We start from the raw sequence: 17,196 nt of genomic DNA, 5'->3' as shown, positions 1-17,196 counted from the left end.
ATACATCATCCAAATTATTTGAATCATAGAGAAAGCGGATGGTTAGAAGCATGTATCTCATCAAGAAATAGGCGCATTCATCTCCTCCCGTTTGTTGAGCACACTACACCAAAGTTAATATATATATATTAGAATATAAAAAAAATACTAAATAGAATTATAAAATGTGTATCAAATACAAAACCATAAGAGCTTTACCCGCATAGTTATCCAAGACAATTTTGTTCCTTTTTTGGATCATTCAAGACGCGTGAATTTTGTATATGCACTAAGTACAAAAAATTTGTAACAATAACAGAATTACTACAAACATTTATAAATTATTTAAAATATCATAAAATACATGTAAACTTAGTAACATGTATACATAACAATTATTAACTTACGTATTCAGCGGTATCTTGATAGCTAAGGATCTATCTCTCCGAAGCGAATCAAATATATATACTGTTTTTTTGGATAGACAAAAGATAAGAAGAATCGAATGTGATGTTCATATATATAACTATAAGTTCATAAAGATAAAACAAAGACAAGATTAGTTTAACTTATAACATACTTTTCAATGTACGGACATATGATGTAACGTATTGGTCGATTCACTTTCATTGAATTTGTCATGTAGTTGATCACGACATCTGGTTCATTGCGTATCATGGTCTGCGAAATCATACTAGGACACATGAAACCAATATATGCATCTCCATGCTCCTCAATCTCATTTGCCAAGTACCTACACTCCAAATACTTATAGTTAGATGAACAATAATAATAATAAATATCACTTTTAATTAGTTTAGAGTTTGAGAAATCTCATATCATAAATACTTGCAAAACGGATACATTAAGCCATTCTCCCGTCAGAAATTGAAAAACATCTTGTTGGGAGAGAATGATCATCTGATCACTATCATAGTCGAAGACGGTACCCTAACTAACTTCCATAGTAAAAGGCTCATCTGCGGGCTTTTTGCAAAATATTTGATGCATATGCTTGACAATATCAGGCATATCCTCCAGTGAGAAGTCAATGAATGGATCTACGTGCCTATGTGCAGACTCATCGGTGCAAGGATCATTATCAACTTTTTTTTCTTCTTCTTCATCGCACCTTCTTTAGGTATATGTTCCTAATTCAATTCGACTTTTTTTTAATTCATATTATATATAAAATAAAGATTACTTGGTGTATATAAATCAAGATTTCTAAGTATATACATTAAGATTATTTCTTATTATATAAATCAAAATACTAAACATAAGTTACCTAATTATCAAAGACTAAAAATACCAACTCTTTCGGCCATTCTATGAATGAATTCTCAGCTTGACTGAGTTTCATGATGAATGGAGTAGGTAGTGGAACTGGAGCATCTGCATAATCCGCAAAATAATCACCAACACTCACTTTCACGGCGGTCGTAGGATGTGACGATGACTTCTTTCGTGGATGAAAAGTACCCTCAGCTATAATGATTGGTCCCGAGACATCCACTAATGTCAAACGACATGGAACTTGACTCTTAACATCCAGTGAGAGCACAATGTCATTAATTAAGTGTTTTAGAAGCATAATATCATAATCTTATAACATATACAAAATTAATATATACCTGCAAGTTCACAAATGGATCATTGCCCCCCGAACTACTAGGATTGACTGGAGTGTGAGGATCTTCCCTTGTTTGATTTGGTACTTGAATACCTAACTGATCCGCAAAAGCCATGAACCTTACTTTATTGAACTAATGCATCTATCGTCGAGTTCATCTCTTCCATCGCCCGTTCTCCAACTCTTTGGCTCACTCTAGCCTCTAACGCCTCCATCTCCTCATCATCCATGCCCCTACCTTGCAAGCAGTATTGCTCCGAGCAGGATCTCCCCAAACAGATGTAATCCCAATGCTACGCCCAGCTGTTAACACACGTCTAGGTCAGTCTTTCCTCTGCAGAGCACGTGATAGAGCATCATCCATCCGGCCTGGAACAAACTCTCCTTCATTTTCTTTCCTTTTCTAATCATCATGCGTCCAACTAAAAAAATTCGTATGATTAGTAGAATATGAGTAATTAGACAAGAAAATATTATAAATTTGAAGAATGCTTACAATGGACTCTTTTATCTTTTGTGTTTCTTCATTAGGGAAGAAAAAATTTTCATCCTTATCTTTTTTCGATCTCGTTAGAAGCCATGGCAATGTCCGATTCGGCAAGGAGGAAATCATTGATGATGTAGAGGAGTCAACAGATGATGTTGTAGAGGATGAAGGGATATACCCTTTGCGTTTCCAAAGGGGAATCATCTCCGATCCGCATATGACTTTGACCCAAAAAATGAGGATGCTTGTTAGCAGCCTGAGAGATTCTTGCTTTTTCACTTTTAGCCTAATATAAGATTTAGTAACTTGTCAAGATTGGAGAACCAAGTCATTATATAATTTCATATGATTTTAACGTACATATTACATACCTTAAACTCCTTAAAGCTACATTTTTTCACAAACTGGTCCCAGATCTCCTTCGTGATGAAAGAATAGAGCACGTATGGTGGCGTATTATTGTTAGGCCCATTCCTCGTTTTTGTGATCCATATAGTCACCAATCTTGACTTGAAATCTCTCCACCACATATCACAAGTAGTAAGGACATCTCGTCACTTCTTCGCATCCTCTTCTATTCCAAACTATCTTTTCAATATACAAAAATAAACTAATAATACACGATTAGTATAATAAACATGATCTCATTTATATTATAAGAATAAGGTTACTTACTTTAACATATTCCCATAAAGTCTTTTTTATGCCTTCTGGAACATCATCCCAATTGTCGTACAAGATAGACACTTTGCTTCTACTGATTTCGCCGCAATGTGTCTTGTACGCACCAGCATATCCAAACATCCTTGAACCTATGGAGTGACGTAGGTTTCCCTCAAAGTGACATGAAAGTCACTCACTTGCAATATGCCAAAGACACACTTTTTGTGAAGCTAATCTTGATTCCCTCATGAACATTAAAAGAATGCTCATCTTGTTCCAACTTGCATTGGGACTCCAAGTCAACTTTCACAAAAGTTCACTCATAGGTATGAACACCTCAAAAGAATGGCTCACAAAGGCGGCAACATCTCTTCTATGCAAAATTTGTGCTATTCCCTTCATCTATCTTGGCTTGCCAAGAGGTGGAAAAGCGTCAAGTGCTCAACTTTGGGATCCAATAATTGCAAAGATCTCTAATAGACTTGCCACATGGAAAGAGTAAATGCTTTCAATTGGAGGAAAAATAACGCTTACCAAATCATCTCTTGTAAGTCTTCCTCTATACTACATGTCCATCTACCCCATTCCTAAGGGAATCATTCAAAAAATCAATAAACTCTCTAGACGGTTTCTATGGAGTGGAAATTCGAAGAAAAATGTACTCAACTGATGCACAAAGATGTGATAATATCCTTGAGCAATTTCTTGTTGAGAATTTCACTAACCCAGTTACTGCTTTACTACACACGAGTTTCACTAATTGTTTTGCTATGAGAGGCCAAAAGAAGAGTAATTGCTATCATTATTTACATCAATCAACCATAACACAAAAGTGAAGTTGCAGGTGCGTTGTTGTTACCAAAAAAAAGTGGTGTGCTACAATCTACGACAAAAGGTTATTAACCATAACACATCCACCTGTAAAAAATCATAATCATGAATTAAGTACTATAGTATTAAATAAATCACCAAAAAGAAAATTAATGATCAAAATTTAGAATTTACCATCTAGAAGCAATTCCATCTGAGCAAGAGTTACAAATAATGCAAAAATAAAACCAGACCACATTTTGTCCACCTCTCGAAACAAGGTCTCACGTCTATTTTCATTCAGTTGATACTTTAAATAGTAAAACAAAAAAGTAATTCAGTAAAATGAAATATGTTCACAAGAAAACAAATGAATTTAGAATCTTTATAGATGACTATTAAATATTAATTAAGGTTATTCATGAATTGAATTATTTGATATAAAAATAATTCGGTGATTAAAAGATTTTAGTGTATTTAACAGTTAGTTACCTACATGATTTATGTTGTTAAATTCAAATATAGTAGAAGGAAACATTACCTGTGAATTCATGTGATCATATATACATTGCAAATAAATCGCAAATAATCCGAAACTTCAACAACATCATATATAATACATTCTTTTTGATAGCATCATGACCCATATCCGAAATTTGTGTGTGGACATTATATACATCATTCCGACAAAACTAATCAACCGAAGTTGAATTAAGAGAACCGACCCCAGCCTGATGAGGAGCTAAGGGAGAACGTGGGAAAGGAGATGAGGAATAACCTGCCTGAAGAGATGAGGGAGAACCTGTTTGCAAAGAAGAACCCGTCCCAATCGGAGACGGGAAGGAACCCAACATCCTCAAATTATTTCAAAGTAACTGCCCACATATATATTTTTCATTTGATCGGACGATTGAGAACACCGCAGTATATGATGCACCACTTCCCCTAATTTTTGGAATCTTACCCTTAGCAAAGAAATTAGAACTTGACTCTCGGTTGAACCAAACATATATGACATAAGTTTTTCTCTACCGGAATAAAACTGTGGGGGTTGGTCATAATACCTATATATAGAAAGTCCTAAAAATATTATTAATTAAATTTTCTTTTCTGTAGAAGTTAGGTAAAAGGCAAAAAAGAAAATTATTCTGCCGACCGAAAATCAAAAATTCAAAAAAAATTGGACCAAACAACTCTTTATTTTTTCGGTCTAAACAAAAAAATAAAACATTCAAAAACTTGGATATAATCAAATACCTAATATACCTGTAAAAAAATCATTATCATGAATTAAGTACTATAGTATTAAATAAATCACCAAAAAAAAAACTAATGATCAAATTTATAATTTACCATCTAGAAACAATACATCTGAGCAAGAGTAACAAATCATGCAAAAACAAATCCGGACCACATTTTGTCCACCTCTCGAAATAAGGTCTCACGTTCATTTTCATTCAGTTGATACGTTAAATTGTAAAACAAAAAAGTAATTCATTAAAATGAAATATGTTCACAAGAAAGCAAATAAATTTAGAATCTTTATAGATGACTATTAAATATTAATTAAGGTTACTCATGAAAAACATTATATAAAAATAACTCGATAATTAAAAGATTTTAGTATATTTAAAGGTTAGTTACCTAGATGATTTATGTTGTTAAATTCAAATGCAGTAAAAGGAAACATTACCTGTGAATTGATGTGAGCATATATACCTTTGCAAACAAATCACAAATAATCTAAATCTTCAACAATGTCATAAAATACATTTTTTTCATAGCCTCATAAAACATATCTGAAATTTGTGTGTGCACATTATATACCACCTTCAACAAAGCTAATCAACTAGGAGAACTGACCCCAGCCTGATGAGGAGCTAAGGGAGAACGTGGGAAATGAGATGAGGAATAACCTGCCTGAGGAGATGAAGGAGAACCTGTTTGGGTAGAAGAACCGTCGCATTCGAAAACGGGAACGAACCCAACATCTTCAAATTATGTCGAAGTAACTGTCCAAAAATATATTTCTCATTTGTTGGGATGCTCGAGAACACCGCACTATAGGATGCACCACTTCCCCTAACTTTTGAAATCTTAGCCTTTGATTTTAAAAAAATTAGAACTTGACTCTCGGTTCAACCAAACATATATAACACAAATTTTTCTCTACCAGAGTAAAACTGTGAGTGTTGGTCATAATACCCATAGACAATCCTAAACAACAATTATTAAAATATTGCTAATTAAATTTTCTTTCAGGTAGAAGTCTTGTTGAAGACAACAAAGAAAATTATTCCCGATTCCGACCGAAAATCAAAACTTTAAAAAATTCGATCTGGACAAAAAAATCAAACATTCAAAAACTTGGATTTAATCAAAGACCTAATATACATCAACCTGTAAAAAAATCATAATCACGAATGAAATATTATAGTATTAAATAAATCACCAAAAAAAAAACTAATGATCAAATTTGAAATTTACCATCGAGAAACAATTTCATCTGAGCAAGAGTTACAAATAATGCAAAAACATATTCAGACCAAATTTTGTACACCTCTTGAAACAAGGCCTCACGTCCATTTTCATTCAGCTGAAACTTTAAATTGTAAAACAATAAAGTAATGCTGTACAATGAAATATGTTCACGAAAAAGCAAATCAATTTAGAATCTTTATAGATGACTATTAAATATTAATTAAAGTTATTTATGAATAGCGTTATTTGATATGAAGATAACTCGGTGATTGAAAGTTTCTAGTCTATTAAAAAGTTAGTTTTCTTAATGATTTTTGTTACTATATTCCAATGCAGTAGAAGTAAACATTACTTGTGGATTGACGTGAACGTATATACATTGCAAACAAATCGCAAATAATGCAAAAACTTCAACAACGTCATAGACTACCTTCTTTTTTATAGCATCATAAATCATATCTGAAATTTGTGTGTGGACATTATATACATTCTTCCAACAAAATTAATCAACCGAAATTAAACTAGGACAACCAGCCCCAGCCCGATGAGGAGCTAAGGGAGAATGTGGGAAAGGAGATAAGGAATATTGCTAATTAAATTTTCTTTTAGGTAGAAGCCATGTTAAAGACAACAAAGAAAATTATTCTCGATTTCGACCGAAAATCAAAACTTTAAAAAATTCAGGAAAAAAAAAAATCAAACATTCAAAAACTTGGATCTAATAAAAAACCTAATATACATCAACCTGTAAAAAAATCATAATCATGAATTAAATACTATAATATTATATAAATTACCAAAAAAAAAAAACTAAACAACAATTAGTAAAAGTGAAAGTATTGGGTCAGACCGTCTGACCCAATATCTTCCGTCGGACGGGCTTAGCCCATCAAAAACGCGCGGGCTTTTTTTTTTCATATTTGTTTTGTTGATCAGCAGTTTTGTTTATTTTTAGAAAAAACATTTAACGGTTATTAGGTCATTATCTTTTTTCGAGTTTGAAACTGTTTTTTGGATATCTGCTTGATTCTCGCTAGTTTTAAAACTGATTCTTCTTCTTTTCAAAGAAACCGATATATTATTTACTGATTATTTCTAGAATTTTTCTGCTTCTCTGCTTGTCTGCTGTTGAAACTTAGCGTGTTTTTTTGTTCGTAATTCATTACTGTTGCATCGCAAATATGGTGAAGAGGATCAGAGATGATGATTCTAGGTATAATTTCGTTTGATTTTTGCTGCAAATTTTTTTTTTTTTTTCAAATTTTTAGCGTTTTTGTTGTTGTAATTGTAATGTAGCCCGAAGTCGAAGAAGGTGAAGAGTGTCGCATCTTCAGGAAAAATTTTGGCACTGTCTACTGCTGGGAAGAAGAAAGAGAAAGATGGTGATTATGATCCAAGGTAGATTTCAAGTTCTTAGTGTAGTTGAGATATTTATCTTTTTGGATGTTTTCAGTTTATTAGTGTATTTATTTCATGTTGTTAGGGTTTGTGTTTCAGTTTTTGTTGTTTTATACACATATGTTTTCAGTTGTTGTTTTTCAGTTGATATTTATATTCTTTCAGTTGATTATAGTATTGTTTCAGTTGCTACTTGTATTCTTTCAGTTGATGTTGTTTTTCAGTTGATATTTATATTCCTTCAGTTGATTCTTGTATTGTTTCAGTTGATTCTAGTATTGTTTCAGTTGCTTCTTATATTCTTTCAGTTGATGTTGTTTTTGTTTCATTTAGACACTTCTACCTTTCTTTTGGTTTTTTCATTTGTTTTTCTTTACTTTTTTTTAAAAATAAAGATGTGTAACTGAAAAATGAAAAAGTGTAACTGAAAAATGAAGTAGTGTAATTGAAACAATGTAAATTGTAACTGAATATTTTTAGTCTCATTGGAAAACCATGAAATAAAGAGTCATTATACTAAATATAATAATAGTAAGAAGACCAACTGAAAAATAAAGAAGTCTAACTGAAAAATAAAGAAGTCTAACTGAAGCACGATTTAGACTATCTGAAAAACAAACAAGTCTATCTGAAGCACTATATAGACTAGCTGAAAAACGGAGAAGTCTATCTGAAAAACAAACAAGTCTATTTGAAGCACTATATAGACTAGCTGAAAAACGAACAAGTCTATCTGAAGCACTATATATACTAGCTGAAAAACGAACAAGTCTATCTGAAGCACTATATTGACTAGCTGAAAAACAAACATGTTTAACTGAAGCACTATATAGACTAGCTGATAAAAAAAACAAGTCTAACTGAAGCAATGTAAATTTTCAATGAAAATTTTAAGTGTAATTGGAATAGAATGAAATGAAAGAATAATTATACTAAATGAAATAACAAGGACTAGCTGGTAAACAAACAAGTCTAAGTGAAGCACAATAAAGAAGTTACTTTGAAGGACTGTAGAGACTAGCTGAGAAACAAACAAGTCTAACTGAAGCACTATATAGACTACCTGAAAAACAAACAAGTCTAACTGAAGCACTATATAGACTAGCTGAAAAATAAACAAGTCTAACTGAAGCACTATGTAGACTAGCTGAAAAATAAACAAGGCTAACTGAAGCACAACAAATACTAGCTGAAAAACAAAGAAGTTACTTTGAAGGACTGTAAAGACTATATGAAAAATAAACAAGTGTAACTGAAGCACAATTAATATAAGCTGAAATGCAAACAAGTCTAACTGAAGCACTATATAGACTACCTGAAACACAAACAAGTCTAATTGAAGCACTATATAGACTACCTGAAAAATAAACAAGGTTAACTGAAGCGCTATATAGACTACCTGAAAAATAACAAGGCTAACTGAAGCACAATAATGACTAGCTGAAACACAAGCAAGTGTAACTGAAGCAATATAAATAGTAATATAACTAACTGAATCTCGAGTAGCTGAAAAATAAACAAGTGGAAAATAAGCAAATGACCTTTGTATTCTTTCAGTTGATGGTGGTCTTCTTTCATTTGCTCTTTGTATTCTTTCAGTTGATGGTGGTCTTCTTTCAGTTGATGTTTGGTATTCTTTCAGTTGAACTTTGTATTCTTTCATTGATCTTTGTATTCTTTCAGTTGATGCTGTTTTTGTTTTCAGTTAGTTTTATTGTTTGATTAAACTTTCTTTCTTTCAGATGTGATAAATCATTGTCTAAGAAGAAAGGCAAATCTGATTTATCACCAATCAAGTTTTCATTTTCAAGATCTAATCCCGATGAACAGAAAGACACATTTGATAGATCGTATGTTTTTTTCATTATTCTCCTTTTATATTATATGATTGTTTTTTTTTTTTTTAAAGTTATTTTGTTCACTTTTGTTAGGAATTTCACTGAGCAAGAAATGAAGCAATTAGTCTACAAGTATTGTCAGACTATTCCCATTTAAATGAAGTGGTTAGTAATTTGAGTGATGAGCAAAAAAGAGACATTAGGGATATTGGGTTTGGGAGTCTCTTAGATATTAGGATAAAGAAGTTTTGTCCTAATCTGAATTTGGAGGTGTTGTTGAATTACAATGCATCTGGAATGATGTTTTCAACAAAGAATGGTAAATTGTTTTTAATAAGTTTACCATTAGTGATGTTTTGGGTTTACCTGTGTCAGATAGACCAGTAGAGGTTATAGATGATGATGCCTTTAGGAGGAAAGGTAGTCAGATAGAGGCTGGAAGTGCCAGGAAGGATTGGCATAGGTTTCTTGGTATTTCTGACCCCAAGAAGCCATACATTGGTAGAAAAAATTGGGATGATTTGTTTAAGAAATATCAATCCGGGGATGATTTGAAGAAGTTATTTGTTATCTTTTCGTTGTCCAAGCTTCTATGTCCTATAGCTGATTTAGGGCTGTGCTGAAATGTGCCAAGAGTTTAGAAGATGCATCTACAATTTCAAGTTATGACTGGTGTGGATATATATTAAGAAGTCTTTGTGCTGCTGTTTTGGACTGTCATCAGTCTATTATGATGAAGAAGAATGAGCTTGGACAGAAGAAAGTAACATTCAAGCTTCGGGGATGCGTTAGCGCTTTGACTCTTGCTGTTATTCACAACTTCAAGTGTCGTAATCTGGTTATTCAAATGTCAGTAAGCCATTTATCACTTATTGGCAGGAAGAGAAGGATTTGAGTAATGTTGTGAAGCAGTTTGAGATCAACATGGATTTTATTCTGCCGGTGAAGCGTGAAAAACAGAAGGTTGAGTTTAAAGCTCCTAGTGTTAGTGCTGCTAGTAGGAAGTCTGGTTCTCCTATAATGAAGGTGGTTGAGGGTCCATCACCTTCAACTAGGCAGCTTATTATGGATCTTCCTCATAGTTTGATGACTGATGAGGAAATAGATGCTCTTGATGTTCCTGTGAGTTTCATTTATCTTATGTTTTTATTTTTTTACTCTTGAACTCTAAGTGAAGACTGTTAACCTCTAACTGAAATAATGTCAGTTCTAGCTGAAGAGCAAATAAGTCTAACTGAAAAGTAAAGAAGTGTAACTTAGAAATAAAGAAGTCTAACTGAAACTATCTAACTGAAGAGTAAATAAGTCTAACTGAAAATTATATTAGCTAACTGAAAAGTAAATAAGTCTAACTGAGAAGTAAATAAGTCTAGCTGAAAACTAAATAAGTCTAACTGAAAACTAAAGAAGTCTAACTGAAGAGTACATAAGTCTAACTGAAAACTAAATAAGTCTATTTGAAGAGTACATAAGTCTAACTGAAGAGTACATAAGTCTAACTGAAAACTAAATAAGTTTAACTGAAAACTAAATAAGTTTAACTGAAAACTAAATAAGTCTATCTGGAAACTAAATTAGTGTAACTGAAAACTAAATAAGTTTATTTTTATTTCATTTAAGTTTTCATTTGATTGTTGGATTCTTTCAGTTGGTCCTTATATTTTTGTTTATGTTGTTTCGTGTCATCATCATATTGATTTGTTTGTTTATTTTGTTTTGCTCTTTTAATTGAAGGAATATGTGAAGAACATGCACAAGTTGAAGAGGAATGCGCTTGCATTCTGTCAAGTGAACTTGGAGATTGCCCAAAATATTCGAGAGGAAGGCGAGAAGCTATCTCAAGACAGTATTTCTCTGGATGACAGTGAAGTATTTAACCCAGATTTTCTGAGTCAAATTGACGACATATGCAAGCGTCATTTGGAAGCGAAAGACAGTGCAAACAAAGTTGATCCTACAATTTCACTATTGGTGAAGCGGCCTGTTGAATTGGAGTTTGGAAGAAATGAAAATGTTCCGATTTGGATTTGGTGTTCATGGAGTTGAAGAGAAAAAGGAAGTAACTTTCATTATATTGTTTTCATTTTGTTGTTGAAGTTTTGTAATCTGGTTGGGATAAAAATTTTAGACTCTAACTGAAAGAAATGTTTAAATGAAGAAGTCAAATAGCTAACTTTGAGACTCTAACTGAAAGAATAAAAAGACAAACTGAAAACTTTGACAGTCTAACTGAAATAATATGAACACCAGCTGAAATTGAGATATAATACTAAATGAATTTTTTCACTTCAATTAAGTTTTCATTTGATTGCTGGATGTTTTCAGTTGATGTTTTTTTTTTCATCTGGTGGAACATTGTTTCAGTTCATGTGTATTTAGTTGTTTTTTTATGTTTTGAATGAAGATGATGAAAAAGAAGGAGAGGAGGATGAGAAGAAGAGGAATGCTGATGATGATCAGCATAAAGATGATGATGATGATGATGATGAGGATGATGATGGTGATGATAAGGATCACCAGAATTATAATGAGACAAAGGATGATGATGCTGATGATAATGGTGATGTTGGTCTTCAAGGAGATGAAGATAAAGGAGGAGATAAGGATGCTGGTGTTCATGGAGATGGAGAGGAAGGTGGAAGTAAGTTCTTCTTATTGTATTGTTTCAGTTTGCTTAAATAAAAAGTTAAATAGCTAACTGAAAGAATAAAAAGACCAACTGAAAAGTCTGATATTCTAACTGAAATAATATTAATACTAGCTGAATATCATATAAATACCAAATGAAACTTTTGGTATTTGTTTTTATTTAATCTGGTGGAAAAATTGTTTCAGTTTGTCAATGAATTGATTCATTTTTGATTTTGTGTTTTTCAGTTATTGTGATTTATATTTTTTTTTATTGTTTTTGTTTTTGAATGAAGATAATGAGAATAACCAAAGGAAGATGATAAGAAGACTGGCAATGCTGATGATGATGGTGGTCTTCAAGGAGATAAAGAGAAAGGAGGAAATAAAGAGTTGGATGCTGGGGTTCATGCAGATGGAGAGAAAGGAGGAAGTAAGTTTCTTTGATTTTATAGCTAATTGAAAGAATTCAAAGACCAACTGAAAAATGTGATGCTCTAAAGGAAATAATATCTTATAATAGCAACTGAAATACCGTTTCAGTTTGTAACAATATGAAAACGAACTGAAAAATAAATAGGGCTAACTGAAGTACTATAAAGTCTAGCTGAAAAATAAACAAGTCTAACTGAAGCACTATAAAGACTAGTTGAACAATAAACAAGTCAAACTGAAAGAATATTCAGACCAACTGAAAACTTTGATACCCTAACTGAAATAGTATTAATACCAACTGAATATTATATAAATATCAAATGGAACTTTTTATATTTATTTTTTATTGTTTTTTGTTTTTGAATTAAGATGTTGAGAAAGAACAACCAAAGGAAGATGATACGAAGACGAGGAATGCTGATGATGATCAACTTAAAGGGGCTAAGGATAAGGATAAGTGTAAGATTTCTACACACGTCCCTACTCGCACCGCTGCTGGTGTTGATCTTGTTGATCTTCGTACTCCAACTCCTCCTCCTCCTCCTCCTGTTGTTGAAGTTGTTGAGAATGTATATAGCAGAAAGTCTTGGAGAGTTGATTCTTCTGCTAAAAGGAAAAAGTTCCTGATTTCGATGGCCCTTCATTCCAACTATTAACTCCTAGTCCTGTTGTTGAGGATGTTGGATTTGCAGACAGTGCAGAGAGTGGTGAGGGTGTTGGAAGTTCAATTCCAATCATCACTCCAGTAAATGTAAAATATCCTCGAGTAAGTATAGTTTTAGTTTTTGTTTTAATTTGTTTATTTTTCTGTTTCAGTTAGTGTATGTTTCTTGTCATTTAGTATATCTTTTATTTCAGTTAGTGCATGTTTGTTGTCAGTTAGTGTTTGTTTCTTGTCAGTTAGTATCAGTTTATGTTTGAGTTAGTGTAAGTTTCATGTCAGTTAGTGTTTGTTTCTTGTCAGTTAGTATTATTTTATGTTTCAGTTACTGTATCTTTCTTGTCAGTTAGTAATAGTTTATTTTTCGTTTGGTTTGTATTTCTTGTCAGTTAGTATCTGTTTCTATTTTCAGTTAGTGTATGTTTATCTTTCAGTTAGTATATGTGTCATTTTTTTGATATTTTAATTGAATGCAGGGTGATGGCTCTTATTCTAATCAATCATCATACAAATCCTACAAACCTCAGAAACAATCAAAGTCAGAAATTCCTTCAACACCTGAATTATTGAAGGGGTGGGACTATGACCCTACTTCAGAGAACTCTGAGAAAGTTGTGAGAGTTAAGGAACCAAGTGATGATTATGACGATGAAGGTTTGGAGGACCTCATTGACAGGATTGCAAGTCAAGGAGTTGGTTCATCTTCTGACAAGGCTAAAAAAGAAGAGGATGAGAAGGAAGCTGGTGTTTGTTCATCTTCTACACCTGGATTGCATGCTGTTCCTGTCAACAATCATGGCATAATATTGTGTCGAAGTTTGCAACAATATAATAAGAATTTGAGTGATATGTCTCATTGTGGATTTTGATAATCCTCATAGCAACTATGCGGTTCAGTTGTACAAATTCGACTTAATTAGCATGCCTCGTCAAGGTTGGCTCACAAGTGGAGTTATTGACGGATGCGCCTTCATGTTCAATAGGCAAGAAGAGGAATCACCTTCTGCAACAAGGAGATTCTGGTTTAATATTATGCCTTTTCTAAGTGTTTATTGTTATTGCTTAGTTTTATATGTTTGTTTTCATTTGGTCATATTATTTTTTCAGTTGGTCATCTTGCTTTTTTCAGTTTGTCATTATGTTTTTGAGTTGGTCATATTATTTTTTCAGTCTAATGAAAAGTAAATAAGTGTAACTGACAACTAAATAAGTCTAACTGAAAACTAAATAAGTCTAGCTGAATAATAAATAAGTCTAAATGAAAAATAAAGAAGTCTAACTGAAATAGTGGAAATGCTAACTTAAAATTTCATTAGACTAAATGAAGTAATATGAAGCCCAACTGAAAACTAAATGAGTCTAACTGAAAACTAAATAAGTCTAACTGAAAACTCAATAACTCTAACTGGAAACTTAATAAGTCTAACTGGAAACTAAATAAGTCTAACTGAAAACTAAATAAATCTAACTGAATAATAAATAAGTCTAACTGACATTTAAATAAGTCTAACTGAAAACTAAATTTGGTCATATTATTTTTTCAGTTGGTCATCTTCTGTTTTTCAGTTTGTCATATTATGTTTTTCAGTTGGTCATATTATTTTTCAGTTGGTCATCTTCTGTCTTTCAGTTTGTCATATTATCTGTTTTCTTTTGTTGTAGAACTATATCAATTGGATGTGTGCTGAGAAGGTAAAAAAGGTTCAGTTTGAGAGTGAGATTGCTGAAAATGAGATTATTTTGAAAAAGCTGGAGGGCACTAGTCAGTATGATCAGAAGTTTAAGGAATGGGAAGAAAAGAAGAAAAAGCTGGTTACAAAAGATGATGATTTATACTACAAAAATGTAAGGAAGCTATTTCTTCATGGGTGAAATCATTTCCAGGGAATGATATTCGAGAAGCTGAACTGGTTAGTTGTATTATTGTTAACATTTTTTTATTTGTTTTGATTTCACTTAGTATTATTTTATGTTTTATTTAGTGTATGTTTGTTGTCAGTTAGTGTATGTTTCATGTCAGGTAGTATTAGTTTATGTTTCATTTAGTTTATGTTTTTTGTCAGTTAGTGTATGTTGCTTGTCAGTTAGTATTAGTGTATGTTTCAGTTAGTGTATGTTCCTATTTCAGTTAGTGTATTTTAGTTGTCAGTTAGTACTAGTTTATGTTTCAGTTAGTGTATGTTTCTATGTCAGTTAGTGTATCTTTCTATTTCACTTAGTGTATGTTACTTGTCAGTTAGTCCTAGTTTATGTTTTCAGTTAGTGTATGTTTTTAGTTCAGTTAGTGTATATAAATGAGTTGGAGTAATTTACATTTCAGTCATTGTTTTCAATCTTTCAGTTAGTGTATGTTTTTGTTTCAGCTAGTGTTTTTAGTATTTCATTTAGTTTTTTGTTCTCTGTCAGGTAGACTTATTGCTTTTGCATCTTATGTTTATCTTCCAGATTTTTGTTCCTGTTCACAAGGATGATCATTATACTGTCTTGGAGCTGAACAAGAAAGCTAAAAGGATTGAAAATATTGACAATCGTACAGACATGAAGGACATTGATAGAAATAAGCATGAGGAATTTAACGGTCTTGCATACTTTGTACGTACCTTTTTATGAGCATTTGTATTTTTTTTTTGTTCCATTTTATTACTTGTTTTTTAATTGTTGTTAACTTTTTGATCTTCAAATGCAGTGTCGTGCTTTTGATTCTTTTATGCAAGTTACTATGAGATGTCGTGATTTTGATCATCTCCACCATTGGCAAACATCAACTCTTTATTTCCCTTGGAGAAGCAAGGACAACAATTTTGATTGTGGTGTCTATGCAATCAAAACCATGGAGCTGTATGATGGTCAAAATACTAACCATTTTGCACTTGTTGACCTGAAAAGGGTATGATTACTTTATTGTTTTTAGGGAGTATATTGCTTGTTAGATTTCTGTTTATGAAAGTTTTTTAATAGAACAGGGTATGATAGCCAGTTAGTGAAGGACTTGAAAGACTAGCTGAAAAACAAAGATGTCTAACTGAAGCACTATAAAGACTAGCTGAGAAATAAACAAGTCTAACTGAAACACAATAAATACTAGCTGAAAAACAATCAAGTCTAACTGAAACACAATCATTACTAGCTGAAAGCATTCTAAGGACTACCTGAAAAACAATGAAGCACTACAAAGACTAGTTGATGTTGTTGGTTGTTTTCAGTTAGTTTTATTTTTTAATTGTTACATTTCTGTTTTTGAAACTTTTTTAATAGTGTTGATTTTATTATTTTTCAGGCAGCCACCAAAAACCTTGAGCGGTGCAGGCTTGCGCTTCGTCTTGTGGACCATCCTTTAAACAAACTGAGAGAGAAAGTGAAGCATGACTGTTATGTTTTGTCTACAAACAAACCTCAACTGATGGCAAGACAGAAGTTAAGGAAGGATAAAGAGGTTGTTCTAGATAAATTAGCATTTAATCGATCAAAGATGACAAATAGAAAAGAAGCACACATTTTACGGCGAAGGAGGGATCATGAGGCGCAAGTAGAAGAGGTGTTGAATAATAATTTTGGAGACAAAGTGAAAATAGAGCAACTGTTGAAATTTCGTTATTCTAAGTTGCCAAACTGTTTTTTTTTTTTTTTTGATTTTTTATTATAATGTACAGTAGAAATAGCACACCATTAATTTTTGTAATGTACAGTAGAAATAGCACACAACTCATTTTATATTTTTTATCTTTATAATTGTACATTTACACTTACTTTGAATGGAATACATTTGTGTAAATGAAGTTGTTTGAAAATTAATTGGAAAAATACAATCACCAACTGAAAAATAAAAAAATCTAACTCATAATAATAAGTATATGACATATATTTGTAAATATAAATTTTAAGTCTAACTGAAGCACGGTAAATAGTAGCTGAAAAACAAACAAGTCTAACAGAAGGACAATAACGACTAGCTGAAAAATAAACAAGTCTAACTGAAGCTCTATAAACACTAGCTGAAAAATAAAGAACTCTAACTGAAGCACAATTAATACTAGCTGCAAAATAAATAAGTCTGACTGAAGGAAAATTAACACTAGCTGAAAAATACACATGCTAACTGAAGCACAATTAATACAAGCTGAAAAATAAATAAGTCTAACTGAAGCAGAATTAACACTAGCTGAAAAATACACAAGTCTAACTG

At 32.1% G+C, this 17,196-nt stretch overlaps 3 protein-coding genes across 3 annotated transcripts; all 3 read left to right on the top strand.

The window, feature by feature from the left end:
- Nucleotides 1-6,756: 6,756 nt before the first annotated feature.
- On the top strand, nucleotides 6,757-9,603 carry LOC130591921 (uncharacterized). Its single transcript, XM_057395909.1, has 3 exons — nucleotides 6,757-7,266; nucleotides 7,350-7,451; nucleotides 9,194-9,603. Exons 1-3 carry the CDS (start codon nucleotides 7,235-7,237, stop codon nucleotides 9,444-9,446), a joined length of 387 nt encoding a protein of 128 aa, XP_057251892.1. The 5' UTR covers nucleotides 6,757-7,234; the 3' UTR covers nucleotides 9,447-9,603.
- Nucleotides 9,604-10,118: 515 nt separating this feature from the next.
- On the top strand, nucleotides 10,119-11,441 carry LOC125498596 (uncharacterized). Its single transcript, XM_048646830.2, has 3 exons — nucleotides 10,119-10,411; nucleotides 11,024-11,158; nucleotides 11,418-11,441. Exons 1-3 carry the CDS (start codon nucleotides 10,214-10,216, stop codon nucleotides 11,439-11,441), a joined length of 357 nt encoding a protein of 118 aa, XP_048502787.2. The 5' UTR covers nucleotides 10,119-10,213.
- Nucleotides 11,442-15,589: 4,148 nt separating this feature from the next.
- Nucleotides 15,590-16,730, top strand: LOC130591915 (uncharacterized). The gene is made up of 2 exons (XM_057395899.1): nucleotides 15,590-15,900; nucleotides 16,291-16,730. Exons 1-2 carry the CDS (start codon nucleotides 15,694-15,696, stop codon nucleotides 16,654-16,656), a joined length of 573 nt encoding a protein of 190 aa, XP_057251882.1. The 5' UTR covers nucleotides 15,590-15,693; the 3' UTR covers nucleotides 16,657-16,730.
- Nucleotides 16,731-17,196: the final 466 nt, after the last annotated feature.

This window comes from Beta vulgaris, chromosome 6, assembly GCF_026745355.1.
Source record: "Beta vulgaris subsp. vulgaris cultivar EL10 chromosome 6, EL10.2, whole genome shotgun sequence".
Classification (NCBI taxonomy): domain Eukaryota; kingdom Viridiplantae; phylum Streptophyta; class Magnoliopsida; order Caryophyllales; family Amaranthaceae; genus Beta; species Beta vulgaris.
The sequence above is the reverse complement of the archived record's forward strand: the minus strand, read 5'-3'. Positions and strand labels throughout refer to the sequence as shown.

Coding starts and splice junctions, on each gene's coding strand:
- LOC130591921 (XM_057395909.1), top strand. CDS start 7,235: ATGGTGAAGAGGATCAGAGATGATGATTCTAG. Junction 7,267..7,349: donor ATCAGAGATGATGATTCTAG/GTATAATTTCGT, acceptor ATTGTAATGTAG/CCCGAAGTCGAAGAAGGTGA. Junction 7,452..9,193: donor GATGGTGATTATGATCCAAG/GTAGATTTCAAG, acceptor TCTTTCTTTCAG/ATGTGATAAATCATTGTCTA.
- LOC125498596 (XM_048646830.2), top strand. CDS start 10,214: ATGGATTTTATTCTGCCGGTGAAGCGTGAAAAACAGAAGGTTGAGTTT. Junction 10,412..11,023: donor TAGATGCTCTTGATGTTCCT/GTGAGTTTCATT, acceptor TTTTAATTGAAG/GAATATGTGAAGAACATGCA. Junction 11,159..11,417: donor TTTCTCTGGATGACAGTGAA/GTATTTAACCCA, acceptor TAAAAATTTTAG/ACTCTAACTGAAAGAAATGT.
- LOC130591915 (XM_057395899.1), top strand. CDS start 15,694: ATGCAGTGTCGTGCTTTTGATTCTTTTATGCAAGTTACTATGAGATGT. Junction 15,901..16,290: donor CACTTGTTGACCTGAAAAGG/GTATGATTACTT, acceptor ATTATTTTTCAG/GCAGCCACCAAAAACCTTGA.